The sequence below is a fragment of the Chiloscyllium punctatum genome, chromosome 38 (genome assembly GCF_047496795.1).
Source record: "Chiloscyllium punctatum isolate Juve2018m chromosome 38, sChiPun1.3, whole genome shotgun sequence".
NCBI classification, from domain to species: Eukaryota; Metazoa; Chordata; class Chondrichthyes; order Orectolobiformes; family Hemiscylliidae; genus Chiloscyllium; species Chiloscyllium punctatum.
Window position 1 is genome coordinate 17297713 of NC_092776.1, and position 19963 is coordinate 17317675.

At 44.8% G+C, this 19963-nt stretch overlaps 1 protein-coding gene across 1 annotated transcript in view; it reads left to right on the forward strand.

Annotated features, from left to right (window-relative positions):
• The first annotated feature begins 5492 nt into the window (after window positions 1–5492).
• The window catches only part of rrp12 (ribosomal RNA processing 12 homolog), a 56879-nt gene continuing 42408 nt past the window's right edge, over window positions 5493–19963 (forward strand). The window contains exons 1-11 of the mRNA XM_072557305.1: window positions 5493–5705; window positions 7274–7506; window positions 7708–7791; window positions 9405–9481; window positions 14944–15049; window positions 15184–15300; window positions 16317–16455; window positions 16738–16865; window positions 18064–18162; window positions 18592–18683; window positions 18893–19004. Of these exons, the coding sequence (XP_072413406.1) occupies window positions 5567–5705; window positions 7274–7506; window positions 7708–7791; window positions 9405–9481; window positions 14944–15049; window positions 15184–15300; window positions 16317–16455; window positions 16738–16865; window positions 18064–18162; window positions 18592–18683; window positions 18893–19004 (1326 nt within the window). The 5' untranslated portion in view covers window positions 5493–5566. The remainder of the gene's footprint in view (window positions 5706–7273; window positions 7507–7707; window positions 7792–9404; window positions 9482–14943; window positions 15050–15183; window positions 15301–16316; window positions 16456–16737; window positions 16866–18063; window positions 18163–18591; window positions 18684–18892; window positions 19005–19963) is intronic.

Sequence of the window (19963 nt, forward strand, 5' to 3'; positions counted from 1 at the left end):
ATTATGTGTATATCAAATTACCCGTAGATCTCAAGGTCCCAATAGAAACATTACATCAAAGAGCTGTGTCAACCCTGATCGCGTCTTTTATTTACAAGTGCAATGATTAAAAACAAACTCGGCTCACTGAAATGCTGCCGAGAACAGTCCTGGACAGTCCAGGCATCATCTCCAAATGACTGACCTCTTGACCTCTCTCTCTATCCCCACACTTTCCCTGGAGTTCTACACAGGGGTGAACCCTAAAGCCCCCTACTCCAGATAATCTCTCCAACATTGCCCTGTACAGGGCAGAAGTGGAACCTGTCATAAAGTTGTGTGTGTGTGTGTGTGTGTGTGTGGGGCGGGGTGGGGTGGGGGGGTGGGGAGCATGGGCCGTTGTGAGTGTCTGTGAGAGTGCTACTTGGAGACTTACCCTACAAAGGCACTAGCAGTCTTGGTGTTGGTATACAGTCCAGCTGTCCCAGAAGAGGAGGGGTGCGAAAGGGGGTTGGGGGAGGTGTTGGACCAGTTTGGAGATGGGTGGGGGGGCGGGGGGAGGTGTGGTGGGAGTGGATGGTGTTGGGGGTGGCGGCATGGGTTGGGAGCGGACGGGGTTGGGGGTGGCTGGTGGGGGGGATTGAGGTGGGAGCGGACAGTGTTGGAGGTGGCGGGTATTGGGGTGGGAGTGGATGGGGATGGGGCAGTGTGGGAGTGAACAGGGGGGCAGGGGCTTGTGTGTTGTGTGCTGCTGCCTAGACTCCTGAATGGGGAGCAGACTTCACAGAAAACTCCGCACCTCGGAGGAAATGAATTAACTGAATAATCAATTATCTGATCGAAATAGTGCCCGCCCATCTCGTTTGGATAATCGAGGTTCCTCTGTATGTTAGTGTTCCCTCACTGTCGTTGGGTTAGGATTGTGGCACACGTATTCCCTACAATCCAAATGGACTGCAATGTTTCAAAGACACAGCTAATTACCACTTGCTCAAGGCAAATGGGCAATAATTACTGGCTTAACCAACGACATCCACAACCCGCGAGTAAACATGAAAATGCCACATATCCGAAAATCCCTGGATTGTTGCAAATCCCCGTAGTTATTTCACCTTGGTGCCTGAAATGAGGAATGGCTCAGCAGCAGGACTGAATTAAATATGAACCCGTGACCCAGGGCTGCTACCATTTTCAACACTTTGCTTCCTCACACGTTGCTCATGCAAGTTCCCTCCAGAAGAATTTCTAGTTGGAACATTTGACAGCAAGTAAACTGGGACTGGATTAGTGGTGCTGGAAGAGCACAGCAGTTCAGGCAGCATCCAACGAGCAGTGAAATCGACGTTTCGGGCAAAAGCCCTTCGAAGGGCTTTTGCCCGAAACGTCGATTTCGCTGCTCGTTGGATGCTGCCTGAACTGCTGTGCTCTTCCAGCACCACTAATCCAGTATTTGCTTTCCAGCATCTGCAGTCATTGTTTTTACCTAGCAAGTAAACTGGGACTATTCATGTGGGGAGGAGTGGGTTCCACATTTATTCACAAGAGAAAATTTATAAATGAATACAACCCAAGTCAACTGAGCATTTGGCAGGTCAAAACTGTTTTGTTTTGCTTTCAGAGTGTGGTGGTGCTTCAGAACAATAAAATAAAAGTATCCGATAGAAGGTCAGGCCTTTATCAAGCCCATTGCGATGCATCTCAATGGTACTTTAGAGCCCCACTATGGCTGTCCTGTAAGTTGTACCTTTGCCATATTCCATCTCAGGCTTGAATATAAATCATGACTCCCCACACAACTGGGTTCAGAACTTAAGCATGCTACCTGGGTAGCACCAACAGATGTGAGGGCATCCTGAAATGCCCGCCATCTCTTCACAAATCTGATCAATGAGTTGGACCAAAGTGTCTGTTTCTGTGCAGTATGACTCTATGGCTCTATGATCGGATGTCAAGGGTTAACAAAGTCTAGATTTGATTTGCTGATTCTCGGAATGTTTAGCTCTCAAAAAGTGTGGCGGTGGAAAAGCACAGCTGGTCAGGCAGCATGCGAGGAGCAGGAGAGTTGACCATTTCAAGTTTCATTCTTGATGAAGAGCTCAAACTCAAAACATCACCTCTCCTGCTCCTCGGATGCTGCCTGACTGGCTGTGATTTTCCAGTGCCACACCTTTTGACTCTGATCCCCAGCATCTGCAGGGGCTAACCCTTTCTCCTGGAATGTTTAGCTGTGTCTATTCCATGCTGCTTCCTCTGTATGACATGATGTAGCTTCCCAGAGTGTGGATATCAAACAACACAGCAGGTCAGCCCGCATCTGAGGAGCAGGAGAATTGATATTACAAGCTAAAGTCCTTCATCAGGAATGAGGCTGTGAGCCAAGGGGGTGGTGAGATAAATAGGAGGGGGGTGAGGCTTGGGGGGAAGGTAGCTCAGAGTGTGATAGGTGGATGAGATGGGGGTAATGGTGATAGGTCAGCAAGGAGGGTGGACCAAATAGGTGGGAAGGAAGATGGACAGGTAAGACAAGTCATGAGGGTGGTGGCGAGTTGGAAGGTTGGAACTGGGAGGAGGGGAAATGAGGAAACTGGTGAAATCCACATTAATGCCATGGGGTTGGCGGGTTCTGAGGCAGAAGATGACGCATTCATCCTCCAGGCGTCGGGTGGTTAGGGAGTGGCAATGGAGGAGGCCCAGGACCTGCATGTCCTTGGCAGAGTGGGAGGAGAAGTTGAAATGTTGGGCCATGGGAGAGTGGGGGTTGGCTGATGAAGGTGTTCTGGAAATGTTGTCTGAAGTACTCTGTGAGTAGGCATCCTGTGTCCCCAATGTAGAGAAGACTGCATCGGGAACAATGGATACAGTAAATAACATGTGTGGAAGTGCAGATAAAACTTTGATGGGTGTGGTAGCAGGGGAAGGTGCCGGAAGGGGTGGGTGGGTTGTTGGGGAGCGTGGACCTGATGAGGGATTCACAGAGGGAATGGTCTTTATGGAAACCATGTGGGTGTGGGGAAGAAAATATACCTGTCATGATGGGTCCGTTTGTAGGTGGAGGATGATGCGACGACGTAAACAGAACTGGATGGGGTGGAAGGTGAGGACCGGAGTTGGGGGGGGGGCGGGATTCTGTCCTTGTTGCGGTTGGAGGGGTGGAATTTGAGGGCAAAGTTGTGGGAAGTGGATGAGATGCGCTGGAGGACATCATCAACTATGTCTTTAAAGAAGGAGGCCATCTGGTGTGTTCTGTGGAGGAACTGCTCCTCCTGGGAGCAGATACGGCAGAGGAATTGGGAATAAGGGACAGCATTTTTACAGGAGGCAGGGTGGGAGGAGGTGTAGTCCAGGTGTTTTACCTGCACTTCCACACATGTCATTTATGTATCTGTTGCTCCCAATGCAGTCTCCTCTACATTGGGGAGACAGGACGCCTACTTGCAGAGCATTTCAGGGAACATCTCTGGGACACCCACAGCAACTGTTTGTGGTTGAACACTTCAATTCCCCTCCCACTCCACCAAGGACATGCAGGTCCTGGGCCTCCTTATCTTCTGCCTCGCGACCCTCCAATGACATGGCATCAATGTGGATTTCACCAGTTTCCTCATTTCCTTTCCCACCATCTTATCCCAATTCCAATTTTGCAACTTAACACTGCCCTCATGACCTGTCCTACCTGTCCATCTTCCCTCCCACCCATCTGGTCTACCCTCCTCGCTGACCTATTACCATTACCCCCACCTCCATCTACCTCTTGCACTCTCAGCTACCTTCCCTCCCAGCCCCAACCCCCTCCCATTTATCTTAACACACCCTCGGCTCATAGCCTCATTCCTGATGAAGACCTTTTGCCCGAAATATCAAATATCCTGCTCCTCAGACGCTGCCTGACCTGCCTGTGCTTTTCCACCACCACAATCTCGACTCTAATCTCCAGCATCTGCAGTGCTCACTTTCGCCTTTGGTGTAGCTTCCTCCATTCTTGTCTCCCATCAGCCTTGTCTCCCCTGTTGTCTTCTGGTCTTGCTTCCCAATGTTGCATTGCTTCATTCTCACCTCCAACCCCACTTTTAACTTCAGGATCCAACCTGGCTGAATTCAAACTGAGGACCTGCATTCCATCTCATGGCTGAAAACAGTACAAGTTGTTGTCTGGGACTCCAGTTGCACTACCAACTTCTGCCAGTAAATGGAGTCTGGTAAGTGCCCAGTAAACCTAAGTACAGATACTTTCCCAAGTATTTCTTTCTTTTAGTGATGCATTTTATTTTGCAGGATACTTTAACTAAGAATGCAGGTTGTACACATTTGGTACAGTCTCGAATTTCAATCTATACTTTTTTTTCGAGCATAAAGTCTTTAGGAACTTAACTCCAGCTTTAACATTGATTTTTTTTTCTGGGAAACCATGCTTCACTAAAACATATTTCACATAAAGTTGTAATTTTCATGAATGCAACCAAAAATTTAAATGAGAACTCCCTGTATGCCATTTAAAAGTCAACCAGTTAGTTGCGCTGCAACTCAGCATCTTGGTGATAGATTTCAGAAATTGTCCCATCTGGAGCAAATCTAATCTCTTGCAAGTCCTCCCACTGGTGTTCAAAATGAAGGAGCATTGATTCATCAGTGTATATTTAACTGGACATTGAGTTAATGAAGTTAAAAACCACACAACACCAGGTTATACACTCCAACAGGTTTATTTGGAAGTATAAGTTTTCGGAGCGCTGCTCCTTCATCAGGATCATGTGGGGCAGGGTCATGGAGCGGATGGACAAGGGAGAGGCAGGACCCTCACACAAATCATCGTGGCAGAACAGGCTAGAGGGGCCGAATGTCTGAATTCGTATGTTCATTGACCACAATGGCCAAGAAATCGGTTTCAGAGGAAACACTAACAGAAAACGACTCCCCTTTGGACACAGCACTCGGGCAAGTTCCTGGCCGCGGGGGCGGGGGAAGGTGTGAATGCAGTTCTGCTCCAGGCCGCAAGGGGCGATGTGACTGCAGTACTGCTTCTGACGGCGGGGGGCAGTGGACTGCAGTACTGTTTCTGGCCGCGGGAGGGTGGGGGTAGACAGAAGTACTGCCTCTGGCCGCGAGGGGTTATGACTGCAGTTCTGCTTCTGGCGGGGGGAGGGAAGAGTGACTGCAGTTCTGCTCCAGGCCGCAAGGAGCGATGTGACTGCAGTTCTGCTCCAGGCCGCAAGGGGCGGTGTGACTGCAGTTCTGCTCCAGGCCGCAAGGGGCGGTGTGACTGCAGTTCTGCTCCAGGCCGCAAGGGGCGGTGTGACTGCAGTTCTGCTCCAGGCCGCAAGGGGCGGTGTGACTGCAGTTCTGCTCCAGGCCGCAAGGGGCGGTGTGACTGCAGTTCTGCTCCAGGCCGCAAGGGGCGGTGTGACTGCAGTTCTGCTCCAGGCCGCAAGGGGCGGTGTGACTGCAGTTCTGCTCCAGGCCGTAAGGGGCGGTGTGACTGCAGTTCTGCTCCAGGCCGCAAGGGGCGGTGTGAGTGCCCCCCCACCTATCACCCCCGAATCCGAGGGGAAGGCGGGGTGGATCCGTTGGAGCTCGGGTCTGGCCGGGGAGGATGTCGCGGAGCGGGCGTCTGCGGTCCGGAGTGAAGCCGAAGCTGAAGCGCTGGCGGAAAGGGCAGAGCAGCGAATCCAACCCGGAGACCCACCGCTTCCGGGACGCCGCGCGGAGCGGCTTCTTCAGCAAACCGGCCGGTAGGTTCGGCCTCAGCCGGCTGGAAAAGCCGAGGCTTAAAGGCCCAGCGGGGCACGTGGGTAACGTGTGAGTGAGTCCGGATCCCGGGACTGCGGCCTAAGCTGACCCTCGTCCCGGTGTCACTTCTCGTCCAGAACGGACACGGCGTGCGGTTAGATCCAGAGGAAAGTTTTCTCAACATTGACCCCATCAAACATTCCCAGGACAGGTCCAGCCTGTAGCAGCAGGAGCCGGCCCCTCTGAACCTGTTCTACATTATCATGGCTTGTTGTTTATTTCAGACCTATTCCAGCGTTCTTCCTGTACCCTCACCCCGAAGAATACTGTCGAGCTCCTGACTGAAAACATTCAATTTTTATTTGGCCTCAGTCGCTTTCTCTGCCAGAGAATTCTACAGGTTATTCTATAAGTTTGTCACTCTCTTGGTGAAGATATGTTTCCTCGTTTAAGTCCCATTTCATTTAAGGTTGACCCTTGGTTCTGGTCTCCTTGGTAATCAGGAATATTCATCCGATGTTTAGTCCGTTTAGAATTTCATAGGTTTCTGAGGTTTCACCCTCATTTTTCCAACTCCAGTGAATGTACTCCTCAGTAACCCAGTCTGTCTTTTCTGTCTTTATGTGTCAGTCCTAGCCTCCCAGGAGTCAGTCTGGTAAACTTTCCATTGTCAGAATGTCCTTCATTATGTACATACTGTACATAATACTGTGGAAAGCCCTGTGCAAGTGCAGTGCTCCTGTACCCAAATCCTCTTGCTGTGAGGGCCTGTGTAACATCTGCTGTCTTTGCCAATTGTAGCATCTGCATGCTTACTTTCACAAACTGGTGTACAAGGGCACTCAAGGCTCATAACCTCCCCCCTTCGCAAACTATCATAATGATCCGTCTTCCTATTTTTGCTACCTGTAGTCCAGGGTTAGATAGAGTAAAGCTCTCTTTCTTCCAGAAATTTAGTGTGCCAGTTAGCTTGGCTTCTCTCGCTGTCTGAAGTACTGGTGGTAATTCTGTTACTTTGCTTGGGGTTGGGTGAGGAGTGGAGAGACGGTCAGTTCCCCAGTGGGTGCTGATTGTTAGCTCTGTTATAGTTGTAACCCTAATTCCAGTCTTGGTTTTGCTGTCGTCCCTGCTGAGTGAGTTGTAAGACACAAATTGATAGATCTGGGACCAGTGTAATCAACTCTTTGGGTTGTGGTGATACTGTTGGAGACAGGCTTTGGATGGTGAGCTGTTTGATTTGATGTGAGAGTGGTGATCGGCACAGTGGCTCAGTGGTTTGCACTGTTGCCTCACAGCGCCATGGACACTGGTTCAATTCCAGCCTTGGGTGACTGTCTGTGTGGAGTTTGCACGTTTTCCCCTTGTCTGGGTTTCCTCTGGGTGCTATGGTTTCCTCCCACAGTCTAAAGATTTGCAATTTAGGTGGATTGGTCATCTGAAGTGCGGGGTTACAAGGATAAGGTGGGGGGGAATGGGTCTGAGTGGGATTCTCTTTGGAATATGATTCTGTAACTGTGTTTAATATTGATCAGTTGATTGTTAACCTCTGATCCCTTTATATTCTCTCCAGGTAAGAGTGATCTGACAGTGGATGTGCTGAAACTGCATAATGACCTTCAATCCAACAGTTCATTGTTTGATCCAAGAGAGAGTTCAGCAGAAGACCCCTTTTCCAAGTGTGAGGAAGGTGCACCCTCAGAAGAAACCACTGGCACCTTTCTCAGTGGCCTGTCTGATTGCAGCAACCTGACCTTTCGGCGAGTGCAGCGTTTATGGGAATCCAACTCTGCTGCCCACAAAGAGGTGAGAGTAGCATAGTTCCTGAGAGTCAGTTACCCAAAGTGCTCTGTGGAAACTGGTGTTCACTGGTAACATCAAACAGTGATTATCAAGTTTTTGAATTTTGAGCCTTCACTGTTCAAGTAGAGACACTGGGAGTTGACCACTAGCAGCAACACATGGTTCAAACTGATTACATTAATTAATTGTCTGTCTGTTTTACAGGTATGTGCTGTTTTGGCAGCTGTTACGGAGGTGATTCGATCTCAAGGTGGGAATGAGACAGAGACAGAATATTTTGCAGCTTTGGTGAGCCTTCATTCCATGTTCCTTGCCCTTCTCCCACCTATCACTCCCACCTTCCCGAGAGTCTGGAGAGCAGTGGGAGTGAGGGGTCATTGGGGCGGATTGCTTGCGGTGGGTGGGTTGGGGTGGAGGTGTCAAGGTTGTTTGGTAGTGTGTGGTCTGGTGTGATTGCTGCTTTAACAGATTTAACAGATTAAACGGACCTGGTCCGTTTCAGATCGGTTGATTTTCTGTAAATTTCAAATCTGTTTTGCACTGAGTGAGTTTGGAGAAATGAAGGAATCTCTCTAGTCATTGAACGTCAGGGTCTTTGGTCAGTGCGGCAGTGATCTGTCTGGTGAACAGGGAGAGATCCCCATCTGGTTGGTAGTGGTTCATGATTGCTTGGGCTTTATAAATACTGTATGCTTTGTTGAGGCCTGTGGACTATATCTGTGAGGTGAGGTATTATATCTGTCATCCTGCTTCCACCCCCCCCAAATCTTTATTCCGGGCCTTGGAGGGAGAGAGAACGATTGCCCAAGTGCACAGAGACATGCGTTCACGGTCTTCTCTTGAGCAATGGTTTCTCAATGAACTATATAATCATTTTACAGGGAGGAGTATCCAGATAAGGCAACATACAAATTATTTGGGTAACCATTATAATCTACGAGTATCAATAGCAGAGACCAAGCCCTTTACTGTCATACGAGAAAGTGAGGACTGCAGATGCTGGAGATCAGAGCTGAAAATGTGTTGCTGGAAAAGTGCAGCAGGTCAGGCAGCATCCAAGGAGCAGGAGAATCAAAGTTTCGGGCATGAGCCCTTCTTCAGGAAATGCCTGAAATGTCGATTCTCCTGCTCCTTGGATGCTGCCTGACCTGCTGCGCTTTTCCAGCAACACATCTTTACTGTTATATACTGAGTGTTCTTAACCTTGTTAACTGGATTCATACAATGGATACTTTTCCCCTTGTTAGCTGGCCTTGCATATTGAATGCTTCCAATGTTTTTAAATGGCTCTACATAATGACTGTTGTTTCGCCTTGTTAACCCATTACCCTTGTCTCCAGCACCCCATGTTAACTGTAAGTTCTTATCTGATCTGAGTCATGCTCAACTGAACATCTTGTTTCACAAAACCTAAGTCTTTTCCTGCCTGCTTATTCCCTATACACATTCTCATATTCACCCGTGAACTATGTTCGTGCTCCATGGTATCTAGTAGAAATTGCTGACTATCAGCAGGTGAGGATAAGTGAATACATTTCAGGCTGGGCCCCAAATATTATCTAAACACTTCAGACACAATCTGTAAAGCAAAGTGTTTATTTAGATAATGCCAACATGTTAAAAGTTCATTTGACTGTCATATGAATGATTGTTGAGATAACAGACCAGCCGTGGAGTCAATTACTCATTGCATTTCTGATGGGCAAATCTGTAATTAATCATATTATGATTTCCTGAGCTTTTAGTGGATTACAAGAGACTATTAGATGAAGTGCTATTAATATAAAAGGTTTAAGATTAAGGAGCATAAAAGGCCGGCTGTTACAAATGGTTGTTGTGTGAGAGGCAGTGAACGTGATAACTCCCAGCCTGACTAACTCCTGATCGCATCCCTTTCTCAGATGACCACACTGGAAGCTGTAGAATCGGAGGAATCAATTGCAGCTGTTGTCTATCTGCTGAATTTGGTAATGAGACGGTAAGTCCAAATGTTAGTGAGGTCTGATGTATTGATAAGAGACCAAGTAGGGATGTCCAGCAATGATTGCACAATGTCCAGCTCTGTCACTATTCCTCAGATACTGAAGATTAGATTAGATTACTTACAGTGTGGAAACAGGCCCTTCGGCCCAACAAGTCCACACCGCCCCGCTGAAGCGCAACCCACCCATACCCCTACATTTGCCCCTTACCTAACACTACGGACAATTTAGCATGACCAATTCACCTGACCTGCACATCTTTGGACTGTGGGAGGAAACCGGAGCAACCGGAGGAAACCCACACAGACACGGGGAGAATGTGCAAACTCCACACAGTCAGTCGCCTGAGGCGGGAATTGAACCCAGGTCTCTGGCGCTGTGAGGCAGCAGTGCTAACCACTGTGCCACCGTGCCGCCCATATTCAAATGCAACAAGTCTGGACAGTTTCCAGGCTTGGGTTGAGAAGTGATAAGTAACATTTGCACGATACAAATGCGAGGTAATAACCACCTTCAAGAAAAGCAATTTAACCACTGTCCTGTGCCATTCAATGATGTTACTATCACTGAATCCCTCAACATCCTTGTGTAACTCACTACCTGACTTCCTAAAGTTTGTCCAACATCTATGAGGCACAAGTCAGGAGTGTGATAGAATAGTCCCCACTTGCCTGGATTGGTACAGCTCCAAAGACACTCAAGGAGCTTGACGCCATCCAGAAGAAAGCATCCCACTTGATTTGTATCACATCCACAAGCATCCCCTCCCTCCATCAGTGACACTCAATAGTAGCACTGTGTACTATGTACAGGATACACTGCTGAAATTCGCCTTAAACCTCAGCCTTCCAAATCCATGATCACTTCCATCTAAAAGGACAGCAATATATGGGAACACCGCTACCTGCAGGCTCCCTTCCAAGTCACTTACCATCCTGATTTATGATGCTGGTTCAAAATTCTGGAATTCCATCTTTAGCAGCATTGTGGATCTACCAACAGCATATAAACCGCAACGGTTCAAGAAGGCAGCTCACCATCACCTTCAACAGCAACCAAGACAGGCAATAAATGCTGGTCAGTCAGCGATGTCCAGGTCCTACGAGTGAGTTTAAAAAGAATGACTCTGTTGTAATGTTTCAAAATTCACAAATCTGGAATAGGTGGAGTGGTTTGGAAGGTGGTGTGTAACATTATTCACATTGTACCAATGGGGTAAATAGTCTGACCTCAGTGATCAGGAAGTGCTGGAATTCAGAAGTAATGTTACAATTCGAAAGTCATGTTATGGTTAGGCAGAGCCGTCATAGTTTTATGCAAGATAAATCATCTTCAATAGCTTGCATATGATAAATGTCAAATTCATGACTAGTAAAATTCAAACTGAATATTGAAATTCAGAGCAGGAATGAGAAGCAAAGGCAGTATGAGAGGAATCCATAACTAAGTGAATCTAAAATTCTTCGATAAACCTATAAACAGTAAAGGGTTGGTAAATGGAGGAATGGACCCAATTAAAATCCAAAAACAGGATTCGCACATGAAGGTAGAGGCCATGGCTTTGGTATTAATTGAGTGTATTGCATCAGTCTGAAAAAGACGCTGCTAAAATTGTGTTGAAAGAGGGAGTAATTGAGGCACTGGGTGGCTGAAAAATTGAGAGGTGCTAATAGAAATATTGACTCTGCTTAAGGTTGATAAATCACCTGTACCCGCTCAAGTGTTTTCAAGGATACTGAGAGAAGTAAGCATGAAAATTGCAGAGGCACGGACCATAATCTTCCAGTTCCCCCTCAATGAAGGGGAGTAAAGAATTGGTGCCAAAGAACAGGATTGCTGATGTTACCCCCTTGTTTGGAAATGGGCATGGAGATAAATTCAGCAAGTGCAGGCCAATCAGTTTAACTTCATTAGTGAGAAAACATTTATAAATGTTACTCCCGGACAAAATTAACAGTCACTCGGATAGATGTGAATTAACAAAGTAAAAGCAGTTACAGGTTTGTTGTAAATAAAATGTTTAACTTTATTGAGTTTGTTTTTGTTGAAGTAACAGGAAGAATTGATTATGGTGACATAGTTGATGTGGTGTACATAGACTTTCAAAAGCAATTTTGTAAAATGCCAAATAATAGGCTTACCAACAAAATCCATTATATAAAAGGGACAGTGGCAGCATGGATATGAAATTAATGGTGTAAAAGAAGACACTGGTGATGGACTGTGCTTTTTGAATTAGAAAAGAGTTTCTAGTGATGTTTCCCAAGCATTGTTATTAGTGACACTTTTCTTGATCTATAAACCTGGATAGGTAATTTTTTGGATGATGTGAAACTCGGGAAGTTTGATAATTAAAGAAGACTTAACTGGTGGAATGATCAGATCAATGTTAGATAAAATTTAAAGCAGAGAAGCGCAAAGTGATTTATTTGCTTAAAAGATCAAGAGACAATGTGAATTCATCGATATAATTGAGGCGTAAGAGTACAAAAGCAGGGAAGTTAGTATAGGACATTGGATCAATCTCAGCTAGAGTATCGTATCCACTTTGACAAGGATGTGAAGGCACCAAAGGGTGTAGGGAAAAGATCCATGAGAAGACATTTAATAGTAGTGTTCAAAGTCAGAAAAAATCTTGGCACAGTAGGTAGAAACAAACAGTTCTTATTGGTGGAAGGGGCATGAACCAATTATTGGCAGAAGAATCAAAAATAGTGGAGGAAGAACCCTTTTGTGCAGCAGCGAGTAGTTAAGAGTGCAGTAAACTTGCAGGCATGTAGTAGAGGCAGATTTAATCATAGCTTTCAAAAAGAATTGAATCATTATCTGATGACAGCTGATGCTATTTGCAAGACTGTAGATTAAAGGCCAGGCCATGGGACAGTCTGTTTTGCTCATGCAGAGAGCAGACTTGACAAGCTGAATGGCCTCTGTTGTAACCACTCTGAGAGTCTCAGGTTTTTGAGGATATAACTGGCTGAAGAAATAAGGGGGAGCCAATGGATATGGCGCATACATGTAAAAGGCATTTAATACGGTGCCACACAAAAAGTTGTACAAGTGCATGTCATTGGGAGAAATTTATTAATATGGATAGAGAATGGTTAAAGAACAGAAAACGGAGAATGGAAATTGGAATCATTTTCAGATTGGCAGGCTGTAATGTGTGGAGTGCTAATCGGATTGGAGTGAGAGCATCCATTTATTACAGTCTATATCCATCACTTGGATGAATGGACCCTGTTTAATGTGGTCAAGTTTGCTGATGATACAGAGCTGCGTGGATACAAGTTGATTGAGTGAAGAAGAGGGTGAAGGATGGCATTTACTTTGGGAAATGTTTTTATTCACTTTGGTGAGAAGAATAGAAAGTCAATATTTTCTTAAATACTGAGTCCAGTAAGTACAAACAAGAAAGACAAACTTAACATGTAGATACAACAAGTGATTACGGAGTCAAATGGTATGCTGTCCTTGATTACAAGAAGTTTGGAATATAACATTTAAGATATTCTTGATGCAGTTATATATGACTTTGGTTACGCCACATATGAAATATTTTACACTGCTGTGGGTCTCTGAAGCTAAGGAAGAATAAAACAACCATAAAGTGTAAGAAAGCTTCACCGGATTGTTTCCTGGGAAAGAAAGTGGAGACGTTCAGTAGGCTGGACCAAATAACCCTGGCATTTAGAAGCATACACATTACCCATTCAATAAGAATATAGCTGATTGTGGCCTCAACTTTTGATTCCTTCCTGCCTGCTGCTGATGACATTAGACTCCTTGTTGGTTATAAATCTATTTACCACGGTGTTAAAAATATTCAATGATCCCCACCTCCACAACTCTCTGCAGTAGAAAGTTGACCCTCAGAGTAAAAACTTCTTCCTTGTCTCCAACTTAAATGGAAGACTTACTATTTTTAAACATGTCTCCTAGTTCGAGTATTTTTCATAATGGGAGACATCCTTTCAGTATCCCTCAGAATTTTATATGCTTCGATAAGATTACCTTCCATTCTTCTAAATGCCAAGGGATACAGACCCAGCCTGTCCAGTCTTTCCTCTTGATAAAGACCCCTTCCCAGATATCCATCGAGTGAATCTTCTCTGAACTGCTTCTAATACATTTGTATCCTTAAATGAGAAGACCAAAGCTGTATGCAGTACTCCACATGTGATCTTGCCAACATCCTGTATAACTGTAGCAAAACATGTCTACTTTTATATTCTTATTACCCTTGCAACAAACACCAATGCTTCATTTGCTTCTTCATCACTTGGTCTACTATGAGTTAGCTTTGTGATGATTCATTTGCCAGGGCATTCAAATCTTTCTGTCCTTTAGAATTCTCAGTGTAAGCAATATATTTTTCTTCTTGCCAGAGTGAACAAGTTCATATTTACACAAATTATACTTGCAATGTTTTGCTCACTTGCTTAACCTGTCCCTAACATTTGCAGACTTCTACCCCCTTTACAATTTACTTTACTCCCTATCTTTGTATTTTAAATTTATCAACTGTACATACAGTTTCTTCATTAAGGTCAATGATCTAAGTTGTAAAAGATTATGCCTCATCAGATCCCTGTGACACACCACTTGTTACAATTTGAAAACCTGAAATTTTATTTCCTGTAAGCTAACCAATTGTCTCCTCATGCTTACATGTTATCTCCAATATCGTGCAGTTTTATGCAGCAACCTGAGTTGTAGAACCTTGTCATTGAAACTCGAGTACAAGAGTGATTTATCTTTATAAGGTCTGGTTAGACACACCTGGGGCCACAAAGAGCATCAGTGTTAGAAGGATATATTGACCATGAAGGGGATATAGATTAGATTTACAAGAATTATATCTGGACTCCAGATTCAATTAAAACGTGAGATTACACAAGGATTGTATTCTCTGGAATTTGCATGTTTAAGGGCTGACTTGATCTGTTTTCAAGCTGTTAAGGGAAACAAATGGGATTGATGGAGAGAAACTTCTGATTATGTTCGGGTGATTTTAGGAAACACTTCTACACATAGGATGATGGAAGTCTGGAACTCTTCTGTAATAAAGGGTTTGATAGAGTAGGTGATGAGAAACTGTCACTCATAAAGACTAGGCTACAAGAATGTCTCAGTATAAGCATATGGCTGGTTAGGAGGAGAAACACTTCACTTGCAGAGGTGTGAATCTTTGGAATTCTTTCCCATGCAGAGATCTACGTGACATATCCTCTGTTATAATCAGGATAGATCTGTGGATTTGGATATCAAAGAAAGGAAGAAATAAGGAGCTAGAACTAGATAATAAAATTGTGGTTGACCAGCCATGATCTTTAATGAGTGGACGAACAGGATTGAGAGACTGAATGGCCTATTGTTAGTCCTATTCCTTATCTGCTTGTGACGTAACCATGTTTCTTGAATTCACTGGCATAATTATTCTGCTTATTGATTGCAGTGTTCCTGGTCCTGTCCTGACAAAGAAGTTCTCAGACACAGCAAAAGTTTTTATGAATCTTTTATCTGCTCAAGTGAACTCAGGATCTATAGCAGGTCTGCGATGGGTGGGTGTGATTTTTTTTTTGAGTATTTTAATTAACATGGTCCCATTCATCCCTATGATGTTTGCCTGATGGATGGAAATTTTCATTGTGTTTTCATTTCATTGTGACTTAGTCTGATTTTTCTTGTCCTTCAGATTCTCGCCTGCCTCTCCACACTGTTACGCAGGCAGGATTTGACAGTGTGGAGCTTCCCGTCAACTCTTCAAGTTTACCATGGTGTCCTCAGTTTCACTGTACATGTCAAACCAAAGGTACGCCAATCGCACTGGAGCTGGGGAGTGATAAAAATGACTTGGCTGATGGGTTGTTCATAATTCGTCTGGACCAGGTTGCACTGTCACCAGACTGCACAAAACACAATAGAGACAAACGTAAGTGGAGAGGTCAGGCTCAGTGATGAGCTCTACCAGTTTGATGATACTGGTGCCACATAGACTGTTGAGTGTGGGTTACCAAGGAAGAACTGAATGGGGACCGTGTGTTGGTCAAACAGAACAGATAACAAAAATCAAGTCAGTCTTGTTTTTAATGCCAGTCTACTGTTAATTTTAATTGCCAGTTGTGGAGGAGAGCTTCAAACCTCTACCATCCTTTGTACATAAGTGTGTTTGTTAATCGCACACCTGAAAGTTCTGGCTCTATTTGTAGACTCTGCCCCTTGGTCCTGGACTCATGACTGGTGGAAGTAGGACCATTGGCTAATGTGAGCAGTTTCCTAAACTGTTGTGATCTTGCAAACCTCCATCAAATCATCCCTCAATTTTCTTTGCTTAAAAGAGAAAAACAACAGCCCTTTCAAGCTAATCTTGGAGCTGAGATTTCTCACCTCTGAACCATTCCGGTGAATCTCCTCTGTACCATCTTAAGAGTCCTCACGTCCTAAAGCGTAATGGCCAGAACTGGGTGTGCACAACTCTGTTTGGGACTTAACCAGAGCTGTTGAAATGGTTAGGATAACCACCTGCTTTTGTACTCAATTTGTCAATGGATCCTGAGAACCTATATCTTTGCTAATTATTCTCTTAATTAGTCTTGCGATCTGTAAAAGTGGATTCACGTGCAACCCCAGGTTGGTCTGTTCCTGCACATACTTCTGAGCAGCGCCGCTGTGTCTTAATGCTTCTCCCTATCCCTTCTGCCAAAAGTCATCACCACATAATCTTTGAATGAAATTTCATCTGCCAGTTCTATACCCATTCTGCTAATCTCTGTGTCCTCTTGCAGGCTATTGGTATTTATTGCTGATTGTTTGCCCCCTCTGCCCTAGGTCCGGAAAGAAGCGCAACGCAGCATCTGCTCTATACTCAAGGGAAGTGACTTCATGTTTGGAGACTTGGCTCCACCTCATCATCCAGCTGCACAATCGACAGCCAGATTCTGCATAAAGGAAATTGAGGAGTCTGGAGGTTTGTGGTGACGACATATGGAAGGTCTCTGGAGTGTGGGTTGGAGTTCTCTGCCGAGGTATCTAGACTGGGAGTAGAGAGGCTATATGCTTGTTGGGTGGAGTTAGGAAGCTGAAAATGTGTTGCTGGAAAAGCGCAGCAGGTCAGGCAGCATCCAAGGAACAGGAGAATCGACGTTTCGGGCATCAGCCCTTTTTCAGGACATCAGGAAGAAGCTGGTTGGATTGTGGTCTGCTCAGTAATAATGCTCACTTTCTTGATAATTATATTTGTTTCTTATAGGTGGTGATCAGGGTACAACAACTCTGCATGTGTTGGGTTTGCTGAAGGATGTGCTCCCTTGTTTCCCTGTCAGTTGTGTCAAGTCATGCTGTGAGACTCTGCTCAGAGTCATGACTCTCAGTCATGTGGTAAGTCTCGCCATTAAGATTCGTAAACCTCCAAATTGTTTCCTTTGCTGGACAGGACATAACTATAATGATAGGCCAGTACAAGACGCAACAACAAGACCATTCTCCCTATCAAATTTACACTGACTCTCTGAAAGAGCAATCAAATCAGTCCCATTCCCCTGTTCTTTCTCCAGATCCCAACAATTATTGTTTCTTCAAATATTGGTTCAATTCACCTTTAAAGGCAACTATTGAACCTATGTCCACCATACTCTCAGATAGTCCAATGCGCTCAGCAAATCTGATTCTTTTGCTAGTCATCTTTAGTCTGTAATTGCTGGTCATCAATTCTTTAGATTTTGGAAAAAAATTCTTTAATTTGCTGTAACTACATTTTCCATAATTTTGAGAACGGTAAGATTTCCTCTTTACCTTCTCTGATCTGAGGAGGTGACCTGCAGCTCCTCCAATCTATCATCATAATTATAGGCCCTCATAGTTCATTAATATAGATTGTGAACAACAGGGGCCAAAACTGTTGATCCTTGCAATACCACAACGAATCAGAGCCTGATCTGTTTTATGCCTGTTAACCAATTCCACATAACATCATCCTCAGTCCCATGTGACTTAATCTTGATTACTATCCTCCTACGTAGAACATTTTCAAAAACCTTGTGAAAATCTGAATACACCACCTCAGCTGGTTCCTTATTGGTGTTGCTCATAGCCTTCTCAAAAAAAGCTCCACTGAATTTGACAGCCTTGATTTTTCATTTGTTAATCAATGTTGATTCTGACCAATTGGATAATTATTTTCAATATCCAGTCATCATGTTCATTCAAATAGATTCTGGCATTTTCACTTCTGTCGATGCCGAGCTAAGAGGTCTGTTGTTTCTCCATGCAGCAGGGACTTGCTCGACAAAGCTTTGTGAAAGTTGTTGGGAGAAAGATCTTGCATTTTACCAATCCAAGAATCTGTAACCTTCATAAACATCACCTTTTGCCAACGTGTTGCAGATGAATTGGTTGAAAAGTATTGGACCAATTGTATTCTCAGGATTTTGCACCCCAGCCTACTTTGTTTCTTGCTTTTCTTAGTCATTCTAGCCACTGTTTCCAGAGAGCTCATGGCACTGTATTGGAGACTGTTACTGCCTTACACTCTGAAACCCTCAGTGTGAACTCCTGCATTATCCTGTCTCTCTCACAGATGGTGACGGCTTGTGCGATGCAAGCATTTCACGGACTCTTTGTTGCCAAACCAAACTCAGCAGTCCTGACAGGCGAACTCAATGCTCAGATCATAACTGTGAGTCTAGACCTCAGCAGTGGGATGGATGCATGGGCAATCCTGGAAGGGGACAAGATGGCTACGGATGATTCTGTTGGGGTGGAAGGTGCAGGAGGTTGAGGTGAAACTGATAGGGGGCGGGAATGGTTTGGGTGGCCCCGGGAGGCGTACAAGTGACAGCGTAGATAGTGGAAAGATTTTCAGGTGATCCCAGTCAGGGCAGGTAGGGGTGTGACTGACTGCGAGGTGGAGACTAGGTGACCATTCTTGAATATGGAGTTTTGTGTGTGTGTGTGTGTTCATATGCAGGTGACCTACGTGGATTGGGCCGTGTGTGCTCAGAGGGTGTTGGTCTTAGGATTATGAGTGTTTTGAGGTTGGGGTGTTAATTAATAGGTCTTTGCTGTTTGTGAAGAGTATTTTGTAAATGCTGTGTTTCACCTACAGGCTTTGTATGATTACTTGCCAAATATCGGTGACCTACAGCCTGTCCTGGCCTGGCTTACCGTAATGGAAAAAGCACATATCAGCCTGTGCAGGTAATGAGTTTGTTTCAGTGAATAAGTGACACTGTTTATAGTGGCCCTGTCAGGGTCAGGGTTTATCAAAGGCTCTGTTGGGATCAGGGTTTATTGCGGGCCCTGTCGGGGTCAGGGTTTATCGTGGACTAGTTGAGGGGTTTTTTTTCATTCTTGACTTTTTTTTTCCTTGATCCTTTAGTGTCTAAACTCTGATGTCCTGTTGTTAGGTTGCAGGGTTCCTTGTGTTTGGCTCATCTCCCTCGTCTTTTCTGCACGGCTGTTAGTTGTCTCCTTTCATCACACACACAGCTCGTGGCTGCTGCAGCCGAAACCATGAAGGTGAGTTAAAGGTATTACTCTTTCTTGTCGTCTTGTTTTTTTGCTCCACTCACTGAAATCATAGAATCATTGAATGTGGAAGCAAGCCATTTAGCCCATTAAGTCTACATCACGCATCCATAGAGCATCCTTCCCTGACCCACCCCCAGTAACCCTGCATTTCTCACGGCTGATCCACTTAACCTACACATCCTTAGACACTATGGGCACTTTAGTATGGCCAATTCATCTAACCTGCACATCATTGGACTGCTAGGGGAAACTGGAGCATTTGGAAGAAACTTAGGGCGCATGTGCAAACTGCACGCTGACAATCGCCTGAGGTTGGAATTGAACCTTGGTCCCAGGCACTGTGAAGCAGCAGTGCTAATCACAGGCACTGTGAATATTGAAATGATCACAGGATGGTGCCTGATGCAGGGTTCAAGTTGTGTTAAAAGCAAAATGAACATGTGGTTGAGTCTGGATAATGAATGTAGTACGTTGTAGCCTAAATCAGTGATCGAATTTGAGGGCAGAGGAGTTAACCTGTGGATCCAAGTTTGCATATTTGGTATGGATGATGTAAGTGGTCAATTTCCTACAATAGACTGAAACTGCAGCTGTTGGGAATTTCCTTAGAATCACAGAACAGAATGATTGTAAATGTGTTGACCCTCTAAAAGTAGCAGTTCCATGAGTTCCACTCCCCTTCCTTCTCAGATAATGATCCAGTTCCCTCTTGAATTTATTGACTGCTTCTGCCACATTTTCAGGAAATTTATTCCAGACCTTAACCACTTGCTGTGTCACAGGTTTTTCTTTATAATACCATTCCTTCTTTCGCCAGTTGCTTTAAAACACTGTCCTCTGGTACTTTATCCTTCAAACACAAGAAAAAGTTTCTCCCTTTCTACTCTGTCTTGGCCCAACATGATTTTGAAACCATAACAGGTGTCGTCTGAAACTTCTCTTAAAGG